Source organism: Sceloporus occidentalis, unplaced genomic scaffold (genome assembly GCF_023333645.1).
Source record: "Sceloporus occidentalis isolate IW3139 unplaced genomic scaffold, rSceOcc1.0.p SCAF_20, whole genome shotgun sequence".
Taxonomy (NCBI): domain Eukaryota; kingdom Metazoa; phylum Chordata; class Lepidosauria; order Squamata; family Phrynosomatidae; genus Sceloporus; species Sceloporus occidentalis.
In genome coordinates, this window is record NW_028317000.1 from 15,055,721 (window position 1) to 15,081,875 (window position 26,155).

A 26,155-nucleotide genomic window follows, 5' to 3' on the forward strand; every position below is an offset into this window, starting at 1 on the left:
AGCTCTCGATTGCATTATATGCGCAGGCCGTCAGCGACAGGAAGTGCCCGTCTCACTTCCTCTTTCTCGAGCGCAGCTGCCATGACAACCTTTATTTTTTGTGGCCTCAGTTTGTGTACATTTTTGCATCTTGAATGGCAAGAATTTTGTTCAAGAGTCAGGACGGCCTTGGCCAGAAATGATCTCTTTGGCTTCCACTGAGATTATTTTATGGCTGCGCCTTTCTTTTTGAGAAATCGCACCTTTGCAACGCTTGCAACGGGCGGCCGAGAAAATGGGCACGAGATATTTCGAAACGGCAAAACTCTGCCCGTGGTTGGAAGAGGCGCATAGGTGCCCATGTAGAAGAATACATGCGCAAAACACACAGGTTGCAGAAACGTGCACAAAAAAAACGTGCACAATTTTGCATACGCAAAGAACTGGGCAATTGAGCAGAAGTGCACAAAACAAAGGTCTTGCAGCCTGATAGGAGAAGAACATGGCCCTGGAGTCCAACGTCCTGCTCAATGCAGGGTCTGCAGTGATTCCCAAACTTTGGTCACCCAGATGTTTTGGACTCCAGCTCCCAGAAGTCCTGGCAGTTGGTCAAGCTGGCTGGGGCTTCTGGGAGCTGAAGTGCAAAGTTTGGGAATCACACTTTTCCAGATCTTTTTGAAGGCTTCCAGAGAAACCAACCTCACCACCTCATTGCCAAACCAGTCTTACTCTCCACTTACTACTCAGTTTAGTCATCTCCACTTCCAGCGAGAGAGTTCAGGCTGGATTTGCCGTCATACCATTCCTTGGAACTGGTTATTCAGTCATCCTGTCCCCAATGGCATCACTACAGTTGGCGTCACCCAGTGGGGTAATTCTTGATGCCATTCCCAAGTGGGCAGCATTCCCACAGCATTGCTTTGTAGGAGATGCCAGCAGAGGGAAGGATCCGGTTTCCTGGCACGCACCCCCAGCTGCCCATCTTCACCAGCCAGGGCGCTTCTACTGTCCACCTGCTGCAGCCGTGGATGGACATTGGGGTGTTTTTTCACCCAGCCAGAGTGACCAGATATCTTCATTGCCAGAGAGGACAAGGCACTACAAAATGAAGGCTATTCAAGCAAAATGGAGGAGCTTACCAAATAGAAATATAAATGCACGCTTCCTAGTCAAAGGGAGGACATTTGGAGTGAAGGCTGAAATGTAAGATGTTTCCTGGGAAAGGAGAATGTATGGTCACTCTGTGCCCGGCAGTCCCTTCCAAGGCTGGCAGGGCTGATGGCCGTTCCAGAGAAGGATGTGCTGATGGTGGCATCAGCAGCGGTGGCCTTCCACAGGAAAGGGGTCAATGGTGCCATGGGATGCCATCACCTCCCTTTCCTGCCCAGCCAGACCTAGAAGAGCAGCACCCATCCTTGCCAATGGACACTGCGGGTTGGTGGGAGAATCACCCTGGTTGGCAGAGGTGACAGCCAGGGTGGTCTTGGGACAGACAGTGACCGTGTGGGGAGTGTGGACCGAACTTGGTGACTACACAAGGGGGTGAACACCCAACAGGGCAGTTGCCCCATAAGGTGTTCATCTCCTTGTGTAGTGTCACCCAGTGTGGTCCACACTCCCCGCACCCCCTGCCTTTTCACTTCCTCATAAGAGATGTGTCACTGCGACGATGTGAGGAGTGTTGACCACACCGGGTGACACCACACAAGGGAGTGACACCCCTGCCTTTACACCTCCCCATAAAAGCAGTGTCACTATTGGGCATGCGGGGAGTGCAGACTGCACTGGGTGACGCCCCTGAGTTTATACCTTCCCATAAAAGAAGTGTTATTGTGGGCATGCGGGGAGTGCGGACTGCAATGGGTGACGCCCCTGCCTTTGCACCTTCCCATAGGAAAGGTGTCACAGTGGGTGCGCGGACAACACCAAGTGATGCCTCACAAGGGGATGATGCCCATAAGAGAGGGGTCACTATGGGCGTGCTGGGAGTGCGGACCACACTTGGTGCCACCTCACAAAGGGGTGACTGCCTTTTGACCTCCGCATGAGAGAAGCATGACGAAAAGAAGGACGCTTCTTTTCCCCCCCGAACTTGTTCAGTACTGGGGATGGTACATCCAGACACGTGCGCCGGGGGTGGCAGTGGAAGTTCTCTGGCAGATCCATGGTTGTCATGGTTATTGGATGCAGAATGGGACAAGAAAAGATGCGCTGCATGGGTGTCTTCTTCTTTTCTCCCTTTACATCCACCTCCTCATTCACCTCCTCGCTGCATTGCCTCCATCTGGGTTCTCCAGAGCCACGTTGGTCTGCATAGTGTTTTTCTGCCCTCTTCTCACTGGTTTGACTGGGAGAAGTCACACAGCCGTAAGGGGGATTCAGTAGCATCCCCTCCTCAATTCGGGATGAGTTATCCTACTGTTTACGAGAGGCAGCTCCGGCTCGGCGTCCCACGAACGTGCCGGGATGCTACCGGGACTGGGATGAACTGGAACGGACGCCAACCGGTCCGGAGAGGGACTGTGGGAAAGGTGTGTGGGGACCCAGGCTGGATATCATGCTGTGTATGCGGTGATTTTTGTGTAAAGGATGCACACCTCTGGTTTTTTGGTTGCAAGAGAGTTGTGTCGGTTTTCCATGGGGCGGGGGGAGAGATATGATTTAAGGGGGCTTGTTTTGCACTTTCTCATTTTGTTTTGGTGTTTGTAGCTTGTAGTGGTTTGTGCATTGGACTAATCTGGAGAACAGGGTTCAAATCTTCGCTCAGCAAAATTGGGTGGTCAGTTGAATGACACACTCTCAGCCCCAGAAAACCCCATGATAGGTTTGCCTTTTTTGTTGTGTGCCCTAAAGTCATTTCCAACTTATGGTGACCCTATCGTGGGGTTTACTTTGCAAGGTTTGCTCAGAGGAGGTTTGCCATTGCCTTTCCCTGAGGCTGAGAACATGTGACTCGCCCCAAGGTCACCTAATGGGTTTCATAGCCGAGCCAAGCTTCGAACCCTAGTCTCCAGAGTCTTAGTCTAGGACTACTGCACTGGGTTTGCCTTATGTCAGCAATAGCTTTAAGGCACACGGCAACAATTTTGTAGCTTGGCTTATCTGGAATCGGCTACTTGGCTTTGTACCTGAGCCCAGCTTTTGGTATGTCTTCCATCAGGGACTGCATGAATTGATCTGTGTCTCTCCGTCTCTGTGCATGGATCTCCTCGTTCATTTAGTATGTTGGCGATGGTGAGCTTTCGAACCCTTGTCATTTTGTAGGGCGACTATGGTTTAAAGTTTCCTTTAGCGCTGCATCCCAGAGTCAAGGAAGTGGTTAGCAAGCATGTGCCTGGTTTGAGACATCATTCTGGATGGCCATCGTGTGAAAAATTGGTTTAGAGGAGAACATTATTGCTTTATAGATCAGGAAGAATGGTTGGGGATGTACCATCAGGACATTCATGTGCGAATTGGGATGAATAGTTAGAAGGTGAGCCAAGTGTGATGCAGGAGCTTGGATTTCCAGGAGACCAGGGTTCGAATGCCCACCCAACCATGAAAACCCACTGGGTCACCTTGGGCAAGTCCCGCTCTCTCAGCCTCAGAGGAAGACAAAGGCAAACCCCTTTGGAAGAAACCTTGCCTGTAAACCCCCATGATAGCTTTGCTTTGAGAGGCACTGTAATGGCTTAAGTCTTGGACTAGGACAGGTGATCAGGGTTCGAATCCTTGCTCGGCCGTGGAAACCCACTGGGTAACCTTGGGCAAGTGGCATACTCTCAGCCACAGAAATCCCAGCCATAGGCTCATCTTAGGGTCACCATAAGTCAGAAATGACTTGAAGGCACACAACAACAATAAAGGTTCAATGGCCTGGAGAGCTCTTTTAAGTAATAGATGGTAAAACCTGGAGCAGATTCACTGCTTCCTTAACATGGCAACCACTAGCCACTACTGGGTTGAGGGCCATGTCCAAAAGATGTGCTGAGACTGACCAGTCAGTTATGGCGATGCTTGGAAAACCTTCAACGCTAACTCCTTAATTTTTCCTTTGATTGAAAAAGTGGTTTTGCTAATAATAATCTCTCTCTGTCTTTCTCCCTGCAGAACAAAGACAAAGAAAGGATGAAGGAGGGCAAAGACAAAGATGCCCGCTACACCAATGGGCACCTCTTCAACTCCATCACGGTCTCGGGCATGACCATGTGCTACGCCTGCAACAAGAGCATCACGGCCAAAGAGGCGCTGATTTGTCCCAGTGAGTAAGACGCTTGCCTTGCGGCCCCAGGGAGCAACATGCAAAGAACGGCTCCTAAATCGGGAGATCGGGTGGGCGGGCGTGAGAAAGTGACGCAGGCAGAGAGGGAAGGGGCTGGGACCCATTTCGGGAAGGACGGCTTGTGCATTTCCTTGGTGGCAATCCAACAGATCCAACATCAGCTCTTGCAGAACTGAGTATGCCACATCTGAACTTAGCCCCAGGTTGAGATATCTTACAGGTTGCCAAGTATCCCTTATAGCAAGGGATGGCCCCTTATTTGAGGCACAGAAAACTTGTCACTTATAGGGCTGGCGGATGCCCCTTATTATAAGAAATGTCCTTTATTTTAAGGTTGCAAAGCTTGTCCTTTATAGGACTGGCAAGTGTATATGACTGCCATAAAGCGTGTATTTTATAGGGCTGGCAGGCCTCCCTTATTATAAAGGATGCCCTTCATTTGACGATTGGAAAGCATTTTATATAAAGTAAGCGGCATGCAAAAAAATCCTAGATCTTGGCATGTGATCCCTTCATAAAGATAGAAATATGTGCACCGTGTCATTTAGGAATGTGGACAAAATGTCAATTTAGCAGAGATACACATATCTAGGTTCCCAGAAACCAACACTTTCATTTAGTATTTAAGTAGACCAGCAACTTGTCCATAGTTTCTACCTGATTTTAAACCTTGTCTGTCTTTTGAATTTTGCACTTTTGAATTTTGCCGTATTTCAGATTTTGGAAATGAGACCCAAGTCTAAACATGAAAATTAATTTCTGTTTCACATATGCACCTTACATGCATTGCCTGAAGGTCATTTGATGTTCAGTATTTATTGTGCATGAAACAAAATGTGTGTCCAACGAACCACCAGAAAGCCAAGGGCTCACTGTCTCCGCCAGCCCTGCAAAATGCTTTGGATTCTGCGGTATTTTGGATTTGGGATTCTGTGTCAGAGATAGGAGAGAAAGGCTTGCTTGTTGTCTGTGGTGTCCTCTGCTGTTGCATTTTGCTGGAACAGACTAACAAGGCTCTAATTTCATCAATGTAAGAAGGTTAGGAAGAGTTAAGTTCGGGCTAAATCTTAAGCAGAGGAAGAAATGAAGGCTGGCTTGGCGGAAATGGCAGATGGTGAGAAACCTCATCCCAAGCGTTGCCATCTTAGGTCTGCAAAACACACATCTGGGCTGAGTCCAGATGTTGGAAAGAGCCATCAAAGGTGGTTGCTGTTAATGAGGGTGACTTCGATTTATGGCGACCTCATGAACGACAGACCTCTGAACGTCCTGCGCAGGTCTTGCAAGCTCTGGACTTCTTTAACTGAGTCTGTCCATCTGCAATGCAGCCTTCCTCTTTTCTGCCTTTCCAAGCATCATTGTCTTTTCCTGGAGTCCGTCTTTATTTATTTATTTATATTTATTTATTTAGGTATTGATACCCCTCCCTTCAGCCCTAATGGCTCTCAGGGCGGCTTACAATTATTATTTTTAATCAGACGGTTCCCTGCCCTCAGGCTGACAATCTAAAAGACACGACACAAAAGGAGAAGGGAATGGTGGAGGGAAAGGGGATGAGGTCCAGTGGTTCTTCTCTCCCTCTAAGGCCTGGACCAAGGCAGATGGATTGGAGGGAGGGCTCTTCCTTCTTCCAGGCTAGCCCTGATGGAGCTGGACCTGCCTTTCTTCTCATGATGTGTCCAAAATAGGACAGCCTCAGTTTAATCATCTTGGCTTCTAGGAAGAATTCAGGCCGGATTTGCTCCTGGATCCATTTATTGGTCTTTTTAGCAGCCCACGATATTTGCAGAACTCTTCTCCAGAACTGCGTCTCCAATAAGTCCATTCTCTTCCTATCGGCTTTCTTCACTGTCCAGCTTTCACATCTGCGTGTGTTGTGTGCCTTCAAGTCCTTTCCAAATTATGGCCACCCTAAGGGTTTTCTTGGGGTGTATGGGGTTTATCATGGGGGCCTCTTGGCAAGATTTGGCAGGTCATACTCTCTCAGCCTCAGAGGATGGGATTCATAGGATTTATCATGGGCTTTTCTTGGCAAGATTTAGCAAGTCACTCTCTCTCAGCCTGATGTTGCAATGGCAAACCTCCTCTGAACAAATCTTACCATGATAGTTTTTTTGGTGGGTTTTTGGGGCTATGCGGCCGTGTTCTGGAAGTGTCTATCCCTAGGTTATTTTTTGGGATAAACTCTTCTGCACATGGCCACGTAGCCTGAAAAACCCACAAAAAACTATGGATGTGGTTGTGAAAGCCTTTGACTTCACACTCAGGTTCACTTTGGGGTCTCCGTAAGTCAGAAACGACTTGAAGGCGCACAAGTCATGGGCGGTCGGTCATTCATTGTTGTATTTGCTTAATGCAAACTTGCCTTTGAGGTCCGGCCTTGGAGTCAAAGGGAGACCCTTTTCCAAAGCGAGGAGCGCAATAGCGCAGCCCTTCTTCCTCCCTTTTGCTTCTCGGAGGAGACTGTGGGCTGCCGCTCTTGGCAAGGGCTTCTGGCGCAGCAGATGGTCCTGCGAACAAGCGGCCATTTGGTGTTTTTCTCTCCGGCCTCCGCCTTGATAGCGGTGGGTGGACTTGGAATTTGCAGGGCGTGGGCGCTCTCCTGGAAGGACTTCCTTACGCATTATTGATTACCGGTCACCGATTAGCAGATTAACAGCGTGGGCCGGAGCTCAGAAAGTGTGCCAAGTGCAACCCAGTCCACCAAAGCTGGTTTGCGCTTTAGTTTTCTCAGTGTCTAATACGTACCTTCCCAGTTTACTCCAGTTTGGCAGGGACAGTCCTTATTAATCCTCTATTTCCTTTCCTTTTTTGGCTGCACTTGAAATGTCCCAGTTTCCCTCTCTCCTCTTGCTTTCCCTTCTTGACCTCAGTTTACACCATTTTCTGCAAACTCAGCTCAAAATGCAAAAGGAATTAACTTAGCAGTGGGACGGGGGAACATTTGGTTGGATCAACAACTGTTGTGATACTACTACTACTACTAAGGTGTGCCTTCAAGTTATTTCTGACTTATGACGACCGTGGTTTGCCTTTCACTGAGGCTGAGAGAGTGTGACTCACAACTCTCCTTCCTCCAAGTATCAGCTTTTCCCAACTTGGTTTCTTGTTGTTGTCCGCCTTTAAGTTGTCTTTGATTTATGGCGACCGTAATGGGGTTTTCGTGGCAAGATTTGTTCAGAGTGAGGTTGCTTTTTGCCTTCCTCTGAGGCTGAGAGAGTGTCGCTTGTCCAAAAGTCACCCAGTGGGTTTCCATGACCCTTGCGCCGTCTTCCAATTTATGATTATATACAATCCCGCTGTCCAGATTTGGCCAGGACTGTCCCGATTAATCCTCTGCCTTCCCACTTTCCCCGCTGCTTTTGAAACATCCCAGTTTCTTTTTTCTCCTTCCACTCATTTGCTGCAAACTGAGTTCACAATCCTATAGTTTGCATTCAAATAATCCAACGGAGAGGAGACAGAGAAGCCGAACCCAGTCCTTCCCAGTCGGCTCAGGCAAAAGCAAACTGCTGCAACCTTTCCTAGTTTGTCCATTGACCCTCACTGATAACTTTTGCCATCTTGACCACTCTCTGGTGTTGCTTGGCCACGTGCGGCTGTGAGATTTTGGAGGGCCAGGCATCCCCATTTGCCTTTTCTAGATGCAAGCTTTGCTTCGTCTGCGTCTCTTCCTTCTCCGATGGGTTTATCTGTTATTTGTTCCAGTTTTCCAGGAGCCAAACTGGGGGCCGCTGGTTTCCTCTGCTTTGATCTGAAGGATTGCTGGGGAGGCTGGGTGTTGTTGCATTTGTCAAAGCAAACAAAACAGCCCTGTGGGCGGCAGCTCTGGGTGGCATTGTCGTCCTGAATCGCACAATTGTGTGTTTTCCCCCCCTCTTATCTTGGACTGTGCCTTTTTCCTGGGCTTAGGTTTGGCCGTCCTTCTGGGCTTTTGGCTTTCTCTGTCTCTCTTCCAGATGCAAGGGACAGATAATTCGCAGGGATTTTTAGCTGGAACACACAATTGCGAGAGCCAAGTCTCAAAGTGGAAAAATTGTCGTAAAACCGTGAAACGCAAGGGCTTCGAGACTCCTTTTTTTAATTTAAAAATGTGTACTTTTGTTCTTTTAAATTGTAAGATACGTTGAATCCCAATTTTAGTGGGGAAACAACAACAACAGCAGCAACTCTTTGCAAACAACAAATATTGGCAACAACACATATCTTTGCAAACCTCATGTGCTCCAATTGATTTTGCAAGGACAGTGCTGCGTAAACCTTGACATTCCTACCTTTTCAGCTGCATTTAAAATGTCCTGAGATCCTGGGATTTGTAGTTTGGTGAGATATTTAGCCTTCCCTGTCTGGTATAATCTGCACTGAAGAATTAAATGCATTTCTGCACTGCTTTTAATGGCCCATGGCTCCTGGGATTTGTAGTTTGGTGAAATATTCAGGTCTGGTTTAATCCATTCTGAAGAATTAGCGGAGCTTGACACTGCTTTTAACGGCTATGAAATCCTGGGATTTGTAGCTTGTTGATTTAACCTTCTAGACCTCCCAATGGTAAGACCCATTTTTTAAAGATGGGAAAGACCTCCGTCCTTGATGTACATTTCAAAGCCTGGTCCGCATGGCAGAAATAATGCAGTTTGACACCACTTTCACTGCCCAGGATGTGTTGTTTTGTGCAATCATTAAGCATCCTGGTCAAGGAGCTCCGGTGCCACAAGAAACAGCAAATCCCAGGGTTTTGTAGGATGGCAAATGGTGCGAATCTAGATCCGAAGGCTTTGGGGTTGAGCCCTGGTCCTGTATTTACAAGGCGATGTCTATCTTAAGCCGACGTCTAGAAATCTCTCTCTAATCCGGCATCAAAGGCAAGGAGACCCGGTGACCCTCCGTCCCTTTGAAAGGCTGCCAAGTTTCACCCACAAAGCGGTGCCTGGATCCTAACCATTGAGGCACAAAATGCTGGCACGGATGGAGAGATTGAGAGTATCTTTGAAATCGATGCCTGTCTGGAAAGCCATCCAGACGACGCATGACATGCTCAGGTCTTGCAAACTCTGGCTTCATCGCATGAGTCTGTCTGTCGGCTCCCTTAAAAATCTGCTTTTCCAAAACGCCGGTGGTTCTCCGCCATTTCATTCCCAAGTTCAGACATAAGTGAGAAATGACTCTTCTTGTCACCCCAAATTTCACTTCCTCCTTCCCTGTGGTTATCACATGTCCCATGAGTCACCAAGATTGTGGACTTGTGGTTTTTTCACTTTGCACAACCAGGCTCTGGGAAACGATGGAGGAGTTGGACACAGCGTAATGTTAATGTTGAGCCTTCCTTATCCAGAATATGGAAATCCTCCAAAAACCCAAAACGTTTTCTTGGGTGGCTGAGACAGTGACACTTTTTGGATGGTTCAATGCACACAGACTTTTTGGTTTCGTGCACAAAATGATTTAAAATATTGGGTGTAAAAAGACCATCAGGTTTGCAACCGTGCCCCGTTTTAATGAAATTTTGAGCGTCCAATGCGCGCGCATCGGGTCTCACGCCGCCGCCTCTCCTTTTGCTTTCCAGCCTGCAATGTCACCATTCACAACCGCTGCAAAGATACTCTGCCCAACTGCACCAAAGTCAAGCAGAAGGTGAGTAGGCGCATGGATGCAGGTGGTGGGGCCAAAATGGTGGCACGACGTTGCTGTCGCAGACCAAGAAATAGCCTAAGTAAGCTAAAAAGGAGCAAATAGCAAGAATAATTGGGCCTAAAGACCCTATGAAGTTAATGGGGTTGCCATATATCACCAAGCAACGTCAAGGCACATGCACAAACATATCCCAAACACCCTAAAGCAGGGGTAGGCAACCTTTTTGAGCCGAGGGCCGGGTTGCTGTCCCTCAGACAACTGGGGGGCCGAAGCCAAAAAATAAATAATTTAAAAAATTTAAAAAATTAAATAAATAAATAAACCAGGACAAATGTAGGACAAAATTTTCAAATGGAGGGCACTTTTTTTATAAAAAGTGGAGGACACGCAAAAATTATTGCTGATTTTTAAAAAAATGTTAATATAAATGCATGTTTCGGAGGCTTCTATAAACAATTGCCCCTCTTGCCCGCCACTTGCCCCCCTTGCCTGCTGCTTGCCCCCCATGCCCACCTCCTCCTGATAGGCCAAAGGCCCCTTGCCCTCGTGCGAGAGGCCAAAGGCTCCGGCGGGAATCGGCGGCAGGACCGGGCTGGGGCCGGTCCCAAGGCCTTGCCGGGCCGCATCCGGCCCGCGGGCCGCAGGTTGCCTACCCCTGCCCTAAAGGCACCAGATCCCACCCGATCTTGGAAGCTAAGCAGGGTCAGCCCTGGTTAGGACTTGTAAGGGAGCCCATCAATGAATCCCAGGTGCTGGAAGCTCTGTTTCAGGGGAAGGAATTGGCCAAACCACCTCTGGATATTCCTTGCCTAAGAAACCCCTATGAAATACGCTGGGTCCCTATAAGTCGACCAGTGACTTGAAGGCACAAATACACACACTGCTCAATGAAATGTTGTGGATCTTTATGTCTCCTGCTCCTGATTTTTGAAAGAATGGGTGACTGAGGAATGGGAAATAATAATAATAGGATTTATTTATGTGCCGCCCACATGAATATAAGATGGCCATAAACATGGGAGGCTCAGGGGCTGCATTGGGACTCCAGGAAAAATTGGGAAGGGTGCACTCCTCAACATGCAACACACAAATAACTATTGAATGCACAGAAAATATCATCTTTTTCTGCACAGAAAGTCATATTAGTATCTTCTGGGCAAAGCGGTGTTTTCTGTGAAAACCAACCATGTGTGAGTTTTGCATGGACTAAGTCTCAAACTGCAAAGACTCTCAACAGGGTTCCTCCATTCCAACACGTCTTTTCACTGTTTCCCAGTTATTTTTGAATACGCTTTGCATCCCTGGGTTCCCCCTTTTGACCTCAGCTTCGTTGCAAGAGATCAGCTGCCCTTTCATTGCCTCACTTCTCTTTCTGTGTCTCTTTCTCCCTTCTCCCCCAAAACCCATCGTCCCCTTGCAGCAGCAAAAAGCTGCCTTGCTAAAGAACAGTTCGGCGCTGCAGACGGTATCCCTGAGGAGCAAACGTGAGTCAAACCATGTACCCAATGCCAGCCGCCGTAACACCAAGGCAACCTTCCCCTGACCTTCTTCTCTTTGGGGAGTTGCAATGGAAGGATGTATCATTGAATACCAAAGTCAGGATCATGCATGGGATAGTACAGTCAGACCTCAGATCCCCACAAGTGGGAAAAACATCAATATAAAATGCTTTGGAAACAAACAAACTGAGAGCATACTTCTCTATGTCCCCAAATTGCACTGGAAGACCTAGAAATGCCCAGAGAAGTGTCCTCTCTAGGCATTTCTAGGTCCTCCACTGCAATTCTGTCGTCAACCTCTGCAGAAGTTGACCATTGACTCATCATGCCAGAGAACCTAGAAACACCTAGAGAGAACAAAAAGTTTGAGATGATACTTGTTCTAGGTTGTGTGTTCCAGATTTAGAGATGGGGAAGTATGGGGTGGCTCTCCTTGATCCACACACCTCCCTAGAAGTAATAAAAACATGGATTTCTCTAGGCATATGATACACAGTGCCTTCCTTCCTGTGCTTTTTCTGCTTGAGGAATGGGGAGATGTGGTCCCTTAGTTCTCTTCTCCACCCCCTTGGTTTGTGGAAACCCACATTTATTATTTTCTTTCCAACCTGAGAGTGCTGTCCTCCAAAAGTATCTGCCTTAACCCGTATCGCACCTCTCTTGCTATTTTAACATCTCCAGCGGCCAACCGGGAGCGTCCCAATTCGGCCATCTACCCCTCGGAGAGCTTCCGCCAGACTTTGCTGGGCTCCCGCCGGGGCCGTCCCACCTTGTCCCTCTCCAAAAGCGTCTCCACCACAAACATTGCCGGGTGAGTGAGTTGAGCATGTGTGCAAGGAACCTTTTTGGATCCAAAAGCTACCATTTTGTCCCCGTAGTAGCCAGGATGATAGGATGATGGATAGGATGACCATTTCTTCTTCTCTGTTGCAGGAACTTCAATGACGAATCTCCGCTGGGCCTTCGTAGGATCCTGTCCCAATCCACAGACTCCCTGAACATGCGCAACCGAACACTTTCTGTCGAGTCCCTCATCGATGAAGGTGAGATGGTTAGGCTTCAAGAAAGGCATATGCCATGACCGATGTGCACGCATACATGCAAAATCAAGGGATGTTTAATATAAATGTGTTCTGTGGCATCTTTATTTCAGCTACTGCCATGGAAGGCAGGTAGTGTTTGAGAATCTGGATGTGTGTGTGTGTGTGTGTGTGTGTGTGTGTGTGTGTGTGTGTGTGTATTCCTGCATGGAAGTGGGATGGACACTTTCATGCTCTGGATTAGTGGCTCCCAACCTTTGCTCCTGCGGTTGTGTAGGACTTCAGCTCCCAGAAGCCTCACCCAAATTGGCCCACAGTTGCTATTGCTATGGCTGAAAGGTCTTATAGATGGCCAGAAGGAAGGAGCTGGTTCTTCTCTGGGTGGTAATGGACAAACCAGATGTTTTGGACTTCAACTCCCAGAAGCCAACTTGGCCAACAGTCAGGAATTATGGATGACCACAAAGTCTTATGGATGGCCAAAAGGAAGGACCTAGTACCCATCGATTCTCCTCTGGAGAAACCAAACCTGTGTGGGTTCTTCCTATTATCAACCCAGAGCAGTGGTTCCAAACCTTTGGTCCTCCAGATGTTTTGGACTTCATCTCCCAGAAACCCCAACCAACTTGGCCAAGAGTCAGGAATTCAGGGAGCTGAAATCCAAAACATCAGGAGATGATCCTTGGTTCCCTCTTGTTTAGGGTTCCCTGTTGCGACTAAATTCGTATCATGGCATCCTTTCTTGTTCAAGGCGATCAGGTTTGTGGGTACAACTTTTATCATCCTTTATGCATACATTTTTCTCTCTGTGTCCAGGAGCCGAAGTCATCTATAACCAGTTGATGAGCGACTATGAAACAGACGAGAAGGCGTTTGAGGCTGATTCCTGGAGTCTGGCGGTTGACAATAACTTCTTGCAACAACACAAGAAGGAGGTCATGAAGCGCCAAGATGTCATCTATGGTGAGCATCCCCAAATATATATAGATAATAAAATAAATAAACCTTCTAGGAAAAGAAGAGATCCCCAAAATCCTGGACTTGAACTCAAGATCTCTCCCCATATAACCTGCTGGAGGTCTGAGTCCTCCAAATGATATGAGTCTTATTGGAGGTGGCACCTAAAGGTAGAATTCCCTCTTTTTAGTTCCTACTAGCTCCAAAATTACTGCCATGCTCACGTCAAATGATAAATAAAGGCATAGTAAAATAGTAAGTAAGTAAGTAAAATTTTATTTGTATACCACCTTTCTAAAATAAAATCAAGCTTTGCTTTTGGGGATTCATTTGGGTGAATATTTTCAATCTATGGTTGGTTGAAGCTGTGGATGTAGAAACTGTGGATACGGAGGTCTGACTGTTCTTCAGTGGCTGAAAACCAACCCAGGATGGTTTTCTCTGCCAATTCTTTACCTCTCTCCGCTGCTCCCAACAGAGTTGATCCAGACGGAGCTCCACCACGTCCAGACCCTGAAGATCATGACCAACCTCTTCCGCAAAGGCATGCTGGAAGACCTCCAGATGGACGCAGCCCAAGTCCAGAGCATGTTTCCCAGCCTGGATGAGCTCAGCGAGATCCATGACCGCTTCCTGGTCCAGCTCTTGGAGCGCCGCAAGGGGTCCCTGGCCACCGACAGCAACAAGAACTTTGTCATTAACCGGCTGGGAGACATCCTGGTGCAACAGGTGAGCGATGGGCGCTTCGTGGTGGTTACCATTGCTGGTGGGTAGGGTTCCCAGATCGCCAGCCCTGGCATAGACCCCCTTCTCTGGTTCTCCAACAAAGGAGGAGAAATCTCGGGGCAAGAGTGCTATCTTGAAAGATGTGCAGATTATATGATCCTCATTGGTTAGAGCTGGGGTTTGAAGGCTCTGTGCATTTACACTGTAGAAATAATGCAGTTTGACACTACTTGCTGCCTTTCCAGTTCTCAGGCTCCAGCGCTGAGCAAATGAAGAAGGCTTACTCAGAGTTCTGCAGCCGCCACATGAAAGCTGTCAAGCTTTACAAAGAGCTGTTTGCTCGTGACAAACGGTTCCAGCAGTTCATCCGCGTAAGTGGTAACTCTCTCCATCCTCTATGATCCTGTCTTTTTTCTCTCCATGTGATAAAGTCCTGTGAACTTGCCCAGGCTCTTCATGATCAATCGTTTCCCCCTCATTTCTCCTTCCTTTCCCAGAGGCTGACCCGGTTATCAGTGCTGCGGAGGCACGGCGTGCAAGAATGCATCCTCCTGGTCACCCAGCGCATCACCAAATACCCTGGGCTTATTGACCGAATTCTACAGAACTCCAAAGGTACCAGTGGATGATGGGAGATAGGGGCCAGCATCCTATAGAGAGAGCAGAAGGAGCTGGGGCTGCTAGGAGTTGATGTCCAAAACACCTGGAGCACTAACATTTGGGAATCACAACCAGAGGGGATGGAAGCCATTTGGGTGATGGTTGTGTAGGACCCACCATGGGTTCATCTTTCAGCAAAGGTGGTTGAATTGTCTAGCAATAGTAATTGATGATAATAACTAAAATATATGGATCAGCCTTGCCAAACATGGTGCTCTACTAAGATCCTTTCCCACTACAATACAACCTCATATCCGTAGGGATATGTTTCTGGACTTACTGTGGAAACTCAAAACCACAGACAATAGTAAATCCAATTGAAATGAATGACATAGAGAAGCTGACCATAGAGTCATGTTGGAGATTCGTAGTGGCATTTCAGTGGTCAACTTCAGCCAGAAGTATACAGTAAAGTCTTTCTGGAGGACCTAGAAAATGCCTAGAGAGAACTATAATTTTTTGTGGGGTTCTAGAAGAGTTTGTTTCTGATGTTTCGCCAGAGAAACATCTTCTTCAGAGAATGCTGCCATGGAAGATGCCAGCCTCAGATGCTGGTGAAACATCAGAAACAAATTCTTCTAGAACATAGCCACAGAGCCCGAAAAACCCACAAAAGGCTATGGATGCTGTCCATGAAAACCTTCGACTTCACCTAGAGAGAACCTTGGACAAGTCATACGCTCTCAGCCTCAGGGGAAAGCAATGGCAAACCTTCTCTGAACACCTCTCTAGTCATTTCTAGGTCTCCCAGCGCAACTCTATGGTCAACCTCCACCAGAAGCATACCACAGACTCTTCCTGGAGGACCTAGAAAATGCCTAGAGAGAACCTATGTTTTCAGAGGTGGGTAAGTGAGCCTAGACCTCCTGTTCTGACTCTGGTTTTCCTCCACTTTTACTCCAGGGAATGAAGCAGATCAGCAGGATTTGAGTACTGCCTTGACTTTAGTCAAGGATCTGATCAAGGACATCGACCAAGAAGTCCACGATTATGAGAAGAACGCGCGGCTGCAGGAGATCTATGCCCGGGTGGATGGGCGCACCAAGGCCCTCCTGCCCTGGGAACACGGCTCTTTCGGCAAGGATGAGATGCTGCGGCGCAAGCTGGTGCATGATGGCTGCATGCTCTGGAAGACGGCCACCGGGCGCTTCAAAGGTAGTAGGCTGAGCCTGAGCTTTCCTGACGGTTCAGTGTACACAAACGTTGTTCCATGCACAGCATTACAAAAAATATTGTGCATAACATTACCTTCAGGCTATGTGTAAAAGGGGTGTATGTGAAACATAAATGAATTTGATGTTTAGATGTGGGTCCCAATGCCCTAATGAGATAGCTTGGCTCCAAGATCTCTCTCTCTCTCTATATATATATATATATGTGTGTGTGTGGGTGTGTGTGTGTGCAGATATTCCCAAAAAAATCCCCCCAAATCCAAAACAATTCTGCTCCCAAGCGTTTCAGATAAGGGAGGCTCAAGCTGTATATGGCTATAAATATTTTTTATAAAGGAATAAAACCAAACGGGGGAACTTTGAAGTTGGGCAAATTTGGAAATGAGCTTCAGGATACCAGGATGCGCTGGTATTGCCAAACCTTGACCAAAAGGGAGCCCTGGTTAGGAAATCTTACCTGGGTTTCCCTCTTAATGATGTTCTTCTGACGTCCTCCGTTCCACATTTGCAGATGTCCTGGTTCTCTTGATGACGGACATCCTCATCTTCCTCCAGGAGAAGGACCAGAGGTATACCTTCCCAACCCTGGTGAGTGGCTCTTGGATTGCCCCAACTCGTCCCTGGTGTTTGACATCTAGGGTCTCTCTTATAATAATACCAGCACCTGGTATTTGTTATCATGTCATTGCATTTCCCATTTCTGTGTATGATTGTGAAAACTGAACAGAGAAGAAAGCTAATAAAATCAACTCGTTTGTTGTGTGGATACCGTGGACTGCTAAAAAGACCAATAAATGGGTCCTGGAGCAAATCGAGCCTCAACTCTCCCTGGAAACCAAGATGGCCAAATTGAGACTATCTGACTTTGGACATATTATGAAAAGTCCAAAGAGAAGATGATGTTGTTTGGTTAGATAGAAGGCAGTAGGAAAAGTGGGAGACCACATTATGGTTGGATAGACTCCCATCAAGGAAGCCACAGCCCTGAGTTTGCAAGACCTGAGCAGGGCTGGTGATAACAGACTTGGAGGTCTTGCATTCATGTAGTGGCCATAAATCAAAGTCAACTTGATGGGAGTTAGCAACAACTATCTCCAATCCAGGGTAGGATCCTTAGGGGAAATCGGGGATCATGGTTTCTTTTTCCTTCCTCTTCCCATTCTTGGCTAGGCACAGTTTTGGCACAGTTCACAAGCAGTGCCACTCTCTTCCAGCATCCCAATGTTCTTCCCATGCCTCTACATCCCCAGGTCTTGACTCAACATGAATTGAATGGAAAGGAAAAAGTAACAGGACTTTGACATACGCCTCTGTTTTTCCACCAGGACAAGCCCGCCATCATCTCTATCCAAAACCTGATTGTCCGAGACATTGCCAACCAGGAGAAGGGCATGTTTCTCATCAGCAACACTCCGCCTGAGATGTACGAGGTCCACACTGCTTCCCGCGATGACCGTAACACTTGGATGAGGCTCATCCAGCAGACCGTCAAGCTGTGAGTGTTGTTGTTGTTATCATTTATTTGTATCGTGGGACCTTGGTATCTGCTGGAGTTTCGATCCTGGATTCTGCTGCGGATACCAAAATCCCTGTATGCTCAAGTCCCGTCATGTACAGCAGGGCAGCAAAATGGTGTGTTCTCATGTGCCTTCCAAGTTGTTTCTGACTTATGGCGACCCTGAAGTGGGTTTGCTTGGCAAGATTTGCCTCGTCCTGAGTCTGAGAGAGTGTGACTTGCCCAAAGTCATCCATGCTTGAGCATGGATTCGAAGCCTGGTCTTCAGAGTCATAGTCCGACTCTCCAACTGCTACACCATGTGTGTTACTCATAACACTTATTTCCAGTCATTTTGTTAGACTACAAGGCTGATCATTCTCACCCAGAAACCCAATGGATGGGGATGATGGGTGCTGTAACTCCCCAGATCTTTAAGATGCCGGGTTGGGAATAGTTGGGATGGACGGGTGGCAGCTTGAACCTCCTTCCCCTGATGTTTCTCTTGCCTGCTTGTTCCAGTTGCCCTGACCGGGTGGATTTCCCCCTCATTGAGACGGAAAGCGAAGCCTCTCTGAGGAAACTGAAAGGTAGGGTTGAACTTCCCCTTTGCAAAATCAACCCGGAAAGAAGATAATCTTGGATCTTGACCCTCCACTGCCTCCCCCTGGTAGACATGTTCTTGGTATTTATTCCCCTCCAGACAAGATCCAGCAGCGCGACCGGGAAATTGCGGAATTGCTGGAGGAGAAAGTGGGTCTCTTTGCTGACATCTTGGCCCTTCAGAGCGGCAGTGAGGATGGACCCTTGACCTGCGTCAACCCCCGGACCCTTTTCCGCACGGAGTCATCAGACATTCCCAACGGAGAGAAGCTGATCCAGGAGGCTGTCAAAGAAGGTAGGAGGACACCGTGGTGCAATGTAAAATATGGCGTTGTGATATCCAGGTTGATGCCTTGGCTGCTGGTCAGTTCCCTGGTCATGTCACCCTTAAAACCTTTTCCTGGTCTGGGCACTTGAATTTCTGTGCATGCAATCGATAAAGAATGATATAAATTGGATAAACAGATAAAAGGCTATGCCAAGGTGGGAAAGAGCATTTGAATTTTAATCTGTACAAATATAGGATCTCAAGGAATGTGTGGATCTAATGTTGGTGTGCGTCCATCTCCCCCTTCTTCCATTTCTTTTCACAGTGGAGTTTCTCAAAGACCTCTTCATGGGACCCGCTTGGGACCGAGACCAAAACCACCTCCATGCTCCGAACGGTTGCTCCAGCCCAAACCCCAACAGCACCACAAGTACGTAGCCCCTATCCTTCTGGGATTTATGTATTCCCCATCGCAAGTTTGCCCACTTTTTACTGGGAGAGGAGAAGCCATGTCTTGCTGAGATATAGAGCCAATGAATCCTATATTTGCTGAAGAAATCCTATATTTACTACTAAGTACCACATCTCCCATATCCTTGGGACTGGTACCTGTGGTTTCATTTACCCACATCTGGAGGAAAAAACCAAACGATCTCTAGGCATTTTCTAGGCCCTCCAGCATGATCCTATGGCATGCTTCTGGCAGAAGTTGACCATAGAGGCACACTGGAAGACCTAGTAATGCCTTCAGGGTCCCCTGTTATCCATGGTTTTGCATTTCCAAATTAAGTCCGGGGATGTATCCCCTGCGGATCCGGGAGTTGTACTGCTAGAAAGTAAATCTCTCCTCTCTGTTTGCTGGGTCTGATGTGAAGTCAAAGGCTTCCATGGCCGGCATCCATAATTTTTTTGGACCATGCAGCCATGTTCTAGAAGAGTTTATTCCTGATGTTTCGCCAGCATCTGTGGTTGGCATCTTCGGAGGCGCATTCTCTAAAGATGCCAGCCAGAGATGCTGGCGAAACGTTGGGAATAAACCCTTCCAGAACATGGCCTCAAAGCCTGAAAAACCCACCAGAAGTTTTGTATGGATCTTCTTGGCAGTCTGAACTGGGGGTGAGTGATATTGCTTGGCAAAGCAACAACTGACTTCATCTGCCTTGTTGTTCTTGTTCTTTTTCCTACAGACGGGGAGACTGGAAATGTAAACGGTTCTCTCGAATTCCCCAGGGTTGAATCGGAGTCAAATCAACGGGTAAGAGGGGTTTTATGAGGGGGGGGGTCTGAGCTGTTTGCCCCCTTCTTCTGCTTCTGTGGGGCAGCTTTGTGTTGGGGTTTTAAAGCTAGTAGATCAAAGCTGGGCAAAGGGAGACCCTGCTGTCAAATGCAGCACATGGCTCAACATCTCTGGGGTTGCCAAGTGTGCCTTATTATAAAGGAATATCCCTTATCTGAGAGCCCTTATAGGGCTAGCGAATGTCCCTTATTATAAGAGATGTCCCTTCTCTGCAATTGGACTCTCTCAATTCCATTTTGCTGAGCATTATCATCTTTTCCAGTGAGTCGTCTCATAATATTTCCAAAGTACAACAGCCTGAGTTTAGTCACTTGGGCTTCTAGGAAGAGTCCAGGCTTGATTTCCTCTAGGACCCATTTATCCTTCTTTAGCCCCACATTTCAAATGACCTGATTCTCTTTCCGCCAGCATTCGTCGCCGTTCAGCTTTTGCAAGAATGCATAGAATAAATATATCTTGCACAACATCTGAGGCTCATGGGGCAGAAGACAATAAAATCAGTGTAGAATGGCCGAAAGCAATTTATTTGGAAATCCTCAAAGTATATTCAGCCATTGGAACACTTAAAAAAGAGAGAGAGCTTTGGAAACCACTTTGAACTAGGTTTTCTCCTTGTGATCTTTGGCCCGTTTGGCTCAAGGGTCGTCTCTGACCGGGTTGTGTTGTGTTTTTTGTTTAGGATGGCAATGGCAACCAGTTGCACCAGAAAGTCCCACAGGAGGTAAGCAGATGAAAGAGCTCAGATCGGGAAGGTTGGATGCATTGGGCACATTTCTGGTCCCAAGTATTTTGGATAAGGGAGACTTCACCTTAATAATACTATGCTGTCCTTCACTGGCACCCCAAGTCTGCCGCCTGAAGCATCTGCCTCTCTCTACCCATCCGCAGCACCATCCCTTGCATGGACTGAAGCCAGTTTCTTTCTCTCTTTCAGGAGGTGCTGCAGCGGCTCAGGAGTCTCTATTCTCTACTTCATGGCTTGCAGGTGAGTCTGGTTTGCAATGTGACTCCAAGGTTGCTACTGGGAGCAAGTACTCACTGTGTTTTATGCCCATATCCCACCTCTTGCTATCCCCTAAACAGGACTGTATGAGTTTTGCTAATGAAACTAGTTTATTGTCCTTTCTCAGGGCATGATCTTGAAGTCACAAGGTGTATCCATTTTATTACCTAAGTTATTTAAGGCCCTTCCATCCCAGCTTTCTCCCTCAATGGGATCCAAGGGGGCTTGTAATAATTCTGAAAAGCTCCAGAAGTTAGATGGGCATCTTTCAGGCAGAATGAGGTTGGATAGATGGCCCTTGAGGTCCCTCCGAAGTCTATGATTCCATGATTTTACCTTTCCTTCCCTTTCTATCTATCTGCCAGGGAGTTGTGGCACACCAGGACACCCTCCTGGAGCTGCAGTTGCAAGAGGCGAGTGAACGGCGGGAGAGGCTGAGCCGGACCAACTCCCGCAAGGATGGCTCTTCGTCTTCCTCCTCCTCATCCTCCTCCTCTTCCTCGCTGGAGAGGCAAGCCTCGGACCTTTCGCTGCTCCAGAAACAGCACACTCTGCTGCAGGAGGAGCTGAGCCGCTGCCGGCAGCTCTGCCAAGAGAAGAGCCAAGAAGTGGCGGCGCTGGAGGCCCGGCTGCGGGAGAGCGAGCTGGAAAGGGCCCGGCAAGAGCGTGAGGCAGAAGAGGTGCGCCGGCAGCTGGCGGCCTTCCGGCAACCCTTGGAGGCCACCTGGGTCCGGAAGGGGGCAGAGCCTCGGAGACGCAGCTTGCCCGCTGGCGATGCTCTCTACCAAAGCTTCACCCCACCTTCAGTAAGAGAGCTCTCTTTGGGGTTGGATTGGATGGTCCCTGAAGTTCCCTTTAAAATTGGAGGGTGGTGGGCTCTCCATCTTTAAACAAAGGTTATATTGGCACCTTTTAGAGGTGCTTTAGTTGTGCATTCCTGCATGGCTGGGGGTTAGATTATAGAACCCCTCGGGGTCCCTTTTAATTTGGAGGGTGGTGGGCTCTCCATCTTTAAACAGAGGTTAGGTGGGCACCTTTCAGAGGCACTTTGAATTGTGTATTCCTGCATGGCAGGAGGTTAGCTTAGATGGCTCCTGAGGGTCCCTTAAAAATTGGAGGGTGGCGGAGTCTCCATCTTGTTAGGTGGGTACCTTTCAGAGGTGCTTTGGTTGTGCATTCCAGCATGGCAGGGGGTTAGATTATATGACCCCTCGGGGTCCCTTCCCACTTGGAGGGTGGTGGACTCTCCATCTTTAGACAAGAGGTTAGATTGGCACCTTTCAGTCTCTTTAAATTGTGCCTTCCTGCATGGCAGTGGGTTTGATGTCTCCTGAGGGTCCCTTCCAACTCGGAGGGCGGTGGAACTGTAAACCATATGTTAGATGGGCATCTTTCATAGGTGCTTTAGTTGTGCATCCCCGCATGGCAGAATGGGGCTGGGACAGGTGGCCCCTGAGGGTCCCGTCCCTTAAGGTTTTGTGATTCTACGAAATCTTCACGGGACTCGAATTGCAGCTGACTGCTTTGCTCCCCGTTTTCTTCCCGACAGCAGAGCCGATCAGGGGATCTGCTTTCCCCCGGGTGCCACTCTCTGCACCGGACCTTTGCCAGTTGCCAGCGGGATGAGGCGGCTTACCCCGGGATGCCCAGCCGGCTACAGGAGGGCGACCAGGACCTGGAGATGCTTTCGGAGGAAGAGGGTCCGGTCCCTTCGCAGTCTCCCCCTCCCAGCCCAAGAGGTGTGTTGCTTGCAAGGGCCCTTGATCACTTGATCTCCATGGAGGACCACAGTTTGGGAATCGCTGCACTGAGCATTGGGTTGGACTGGGCTGCCTCTGGGGCTTCTCCGGCTCTTATGGGATGCGCAATATTTTTTCCAAACCAGACCAATTTTGTCATTTGTCTTCCAGATTTCCAGAGGATGCAGGACATCCCAGAGGAGGTGGAGAGCATCCCGGAACCCAGCGTTGGCGACCGCGGCTCCTCCGAGAGCTAGATGGTGCAAACGGGGGGCCAGGGGGACATCCCTGCCCTCTCTGAAACCTTCGGACGGTCCTCCAGTCCAAGCCACGCCGCCGTGGCACTTCAGGGACCTGGAAAGAGCACCCCAAACTTGACTTTGGCATGGGGTTCGGGTGGGTGGCGGGGAAGGGAAGGGGGAGACCACGTCCTGAGAGTTGTCGGGGGGCAATGCCAGGCCAAAGCCTCCCCCGGAGAGGGACCGCCGCTTGATCCGTGGCCTTGATCCTTCCTCAGTGACGGACGATGGGTTCGGGTTCTCTTCTTTTTATTTTTGGTGTCGTGACTGTCTCTGCCCCTTGCTCCCGGTCGCTTATGGGGAAGCGAATCCGGGGATCTGCCGGAATCGGGATTGTGATTCCCCCCCAAATCCATACGGTTTCACATTATTTATTTTGGGAGCGGAAGGAAGCTGCTCCGTCGGGCAGCATTTTAGATTAATTTTATTAATTTTATTTTTAAAATATTTCATAAGCGATAAGGAGATGCTTTCGTTTTTTTGCAAGAGGGGGGTCTGGTGGCCCTAGAAGTCTTGGCCAACGCTTTCCCTGGGGCCTTTCCTTCTTTGATTTTAACCCCGTGAATTGGTTGTTCTCATTGAGGTCAATTTAAAAGTGATTTTTCAACCCCTCATTTTTGGAAAGGGATGCAACTTGTATCCCAATGTGCTTAAAGCACCATTTTTACACATGCGCCATGGGTTAAATTTCTTGCGCGACATGCTCCACAGCCCCAGGAATGGCCTTTCTAACCAGTAAAGTGCTAGTTTTGGGAAGGCTGTTTAGTGCCATTGTGAAACTAGAAGGGGGTCAAAGACAAAGACTAATAGAGGATCGAACATCTGCTGTTTTATGATGTTGGCAATGGCGCCCCCAAGTGGCCCCTGTTGAAATTGCAGCCTTTTGAAAATTGGAGGAGAACATAATAACTGCATTATTTTAGTTTCTTTGGATGAAGGGGGGAAATCGGATTAAAAACATGAAGGAGAGACCTTGAAGGCTTCGCCAAGAATTTAGGCGTGCGCCACTTGTACACAGAAAGAAAGCAAGAAAATATTTTGTTCCATTATTATTATTACTATTAATATTATTATTACTATTTTAATTAGCCTAGTGACTTCCTTTCTGTACCAAAGCTGGATTTATTTTTAGAGGATACCTGTCGTTTTTGGGGAGGGTTAGGGTTCGACTATGTTTTGCTGCAGGGATATTAGACTGGGTTTGGGAGCATGGATAGAACATGAAAAGGAAGGACTGTGCAAAGTGTACAATAATGCAGATCGCAAGTGTGCAATGCACCATTTTGATGGTCATTGGTCAAGGTTCAAGCATTCACCTTGAAAGCGCATTTCTGGCCAGGTGTGCATATAACATGAAAAGAAAGGGTTGTGCAGATGACAAGTGTGCAATGTTCAAATTGCAAGTGTACAGTGTGCCATTTTGATGGTCATTGAAGGTTCAGCCGTTCACATTGAAAGCGCATTTCCAGCCAGGTGTGGATATAATATGAAAAGAAAGGGTTGTGCAGATTGTGAGTGTGCAATGCCACAAATCTCAAGTGTGCAATGCTCCAGATGGATGCAAACCGCAAAGGTACCGCTCTGCAAATTGCAAACATACCTTTCCTTCCTACATTTTATAAAAACGATTGGAAAACCCAAAAATCGTCACAATACGACCGAATTGCGGCGCTACCTGGCTCCGTCCTGCGGGACCCTGGGATTTGTAGTTTGCTGGGGCTTTTAGATTTCCCGGCTGAACTACAACTCCCAGGATTCCCTAGGAATAATACATCTGTGGAGGTTTAAAGAGATGTAAAAGCTCCATAACCATATAATGTCAAAATAAAGTGTCGAAAGGACGCTGATGGGGCATTTAATTTTTCTAGCTACAAGGGCCTTTTTGTTTCTGGTTTTTGGTTTTTAAATTAATGCGCGAGACTGATTTATATATATATATATATTAAATATATATAAATATCCGAAGAGAACAAAATGGTTTATTGTTTTGGGTCAATTCAACTTGTAAAAAGAAAAGGGGAGGGGAAAAGAAGCGGATTAAAAGAGATCAAAAAGCAAGGATGTTTTGGGTCTGTTTTTCTTGTGGGTTGCAGCCAGAGAGACGGAGCAAAGAGGATGGAAAACGGGTATAAGGGAATGATAATTAATGATAATTAATAATTGATATTAATATTAATATCTCATCCACACTCCAAGGCTCAAGATGGGATGCAAGATAAATTAAAACACAATAAAACCATGTTAACACAATACAAATTGTATATATACACAGATCAATACAGATCACACTCAAGCATTTGCAACTTTCATGCTGTTTGCAAACTGTCAATACAGATTGCAGTATATATATATATATATACACACACACACATATATTTCAGACATTTGCAACTTTTATGTTGCTTGTAAACTTTGCGGATACAATATATATACACACACACACACAAGCAGTGTGATTTCCTGCCAGGACTGTTTGAATCTCCCCCTGCATTTCCTTTCCTATTGGTTCAGGCCACGGTATGTTTCAGTGTAGGAAAGTTCATTGTATGAGTTCTGGGAAGAGCTGTAGGGTCCCCTGCATTTTTCCAGCTTTGCTTTGCCCTTTCCCAGGCTTTTAGTTTGGGGCAGTCTTGGCTGTGAGCTGGCAGAGAGCCCCAGGCAGCCGGAAAGGGCATTTCTTACACTTCAGCCATTTCAGTTACTAGGAACAAGTCAGCAAAATTAGTTACCTTCATCAAGTCAAAGAATTCAAGAGCTGAAAGACCCTGCAGCAGCAGCTCCATTGAGAGAGGAGATCAGACCCAGAGAGATGACCCCCTGAAGACTGCTGAAAGCCAAACTGTAAAGCCTCTTTGATCTAGAGCTGGGGAGGAGAAGACGCTTGACTTTGGTTCTTTAAATTAAACTTCCCCTTTTTTGAACTTTACATTCCGCTTCAGAGCCTTTTGGGGTAAAAGAGCTTGATTTCACCAGGGTCCCAGCCTTGCACACCCAAATCTGCCACCAGCAGCAGAGAAGATGCAAATGCTTGAGAACAAAGGAAAGAGGGCGGGCAAAAGGGAAAAACATATACAGTAGGTAAATATAGATATATATATATATATATATATACACACACACACATTTCAAACATTTACAACTTTTAAATTCTTACAAACTTTCAATACAGATACACTATATATATATATATATACACACACACATACTGTATACGTTTACAAGCAGCATAAATGTTGCAAATACTTGAAGATGTGTATACACATATACACACATATATAAATATACACATAGATGTATATACACACACACATATATATATATATCTCAACAAACCCTGCGGGGAGAATATAAGCAAAGCATGCAGACACCAAGAGGAAATACTTCATCGATTCTTTTGGTTCCTAATTAATTATTAATCCATGAATCAGGGGCCAATCAGTTCCTGGGGTTCTGCATTGATTGATTGATGAGTGTCCCTGGAAGGAGGAGGGCGGGCCCAGCAGAGGCCTGAGGACTCCATTTC

General features: G+C 47.4%; 1 protein-coding gene across 4 annotated transcripts in view; it reads left to right on the top strand.

Annotated features, from left to right (window-relative positions):
• LOC149302164 (rho guanine nucleotide exchange factor 2-like) overlaps positions 1–24,648 on the top strand; it is a 69,886-nt gene extending 45,238 nt beyond the window's left edge. The window contains exons 1-22 of one of the 4 annotated variants that reach the window (XM_089483466.1): positions 2,185–2,510; positions 4,072–4,222; positions 9,807–9,874; positions 11,295–11,358; positions 12,055–12,184; positions 12,307–12,416; positions 13,230–13,376; positions 13,849–14,099; positions 14,342–14,467; positions 14,594–14,711; positions 15,660–15,911; positions 16,440–16,516; positions 17,254–17,423; positions 17,946–18,013; positions 18,127–18,321; positions 18,620–18,724; positions 19,482–19,549; positions 20,271–20,312; positions 20,526–20,576; positions 20,960–21,400; positions 22,144–22,333; positions 22,505–24,648. In XM_089483466.1, coding sequence (XP_089339592.1) covers positions 2,385–2,510; positions 4,072–4,222; positions 9,807–9,874; positions 11,295–11,358; positions 12,055–12,184; positions 12,307–12,416; positions 13,230–13,376; positions 13,849–14,099; positions 14,342–14,467; positions 14,594–14,711; positions 15,660–15,911; positions 16,440–16,516; positions 17,254–17,423; positions 17,946–18,013; positions 18,127–18,321; positions 18,620–18,724; positions 19,482–19,549; positions 20,271–20,312; positions 20,526–20,576; positions 20,960–21,400; positions 22,144–22,333; positions 22,505–22,590 — 3,036 coding nt within the window. In that variant the 5' untranslated portion in view covers positions 2,185–2,384 and the 3' untranslated portion in view covers positions 22,591–24,648. Of the gene's footprint in view, positions 1–2,184; positions 2,511–4,071; positions 4,223–9,806; positions 9,875–11,294; positions 11,359–12,054; positions 12,185–12,306; positions 12,417–13,229; positions 13,377–13,848; positions 14,100–14,341; positions 14,468–14,593; positions 14,712–15,659; positions 15,912–16,439; positions 16,517–17,253; positions 17,424–17,945; positions 18,014–18,126; positions 18,322–18,619; positions 18,725–19,481; positions 19,550–20,270; positions 20,313–20,525; positions 20,577–20,959; positions 21,401–22,143; positions 22,334–22,504 lie in introns of those variants that run through there. The other 3 variants (XM_089483467.1, XM_089483470.1, XM_089483469.1) reach the window with 3 other exon arrangements.
• The last annotated feature ends 1,507 nt before the right edge of the window (positions 24,649–26,155 follow it).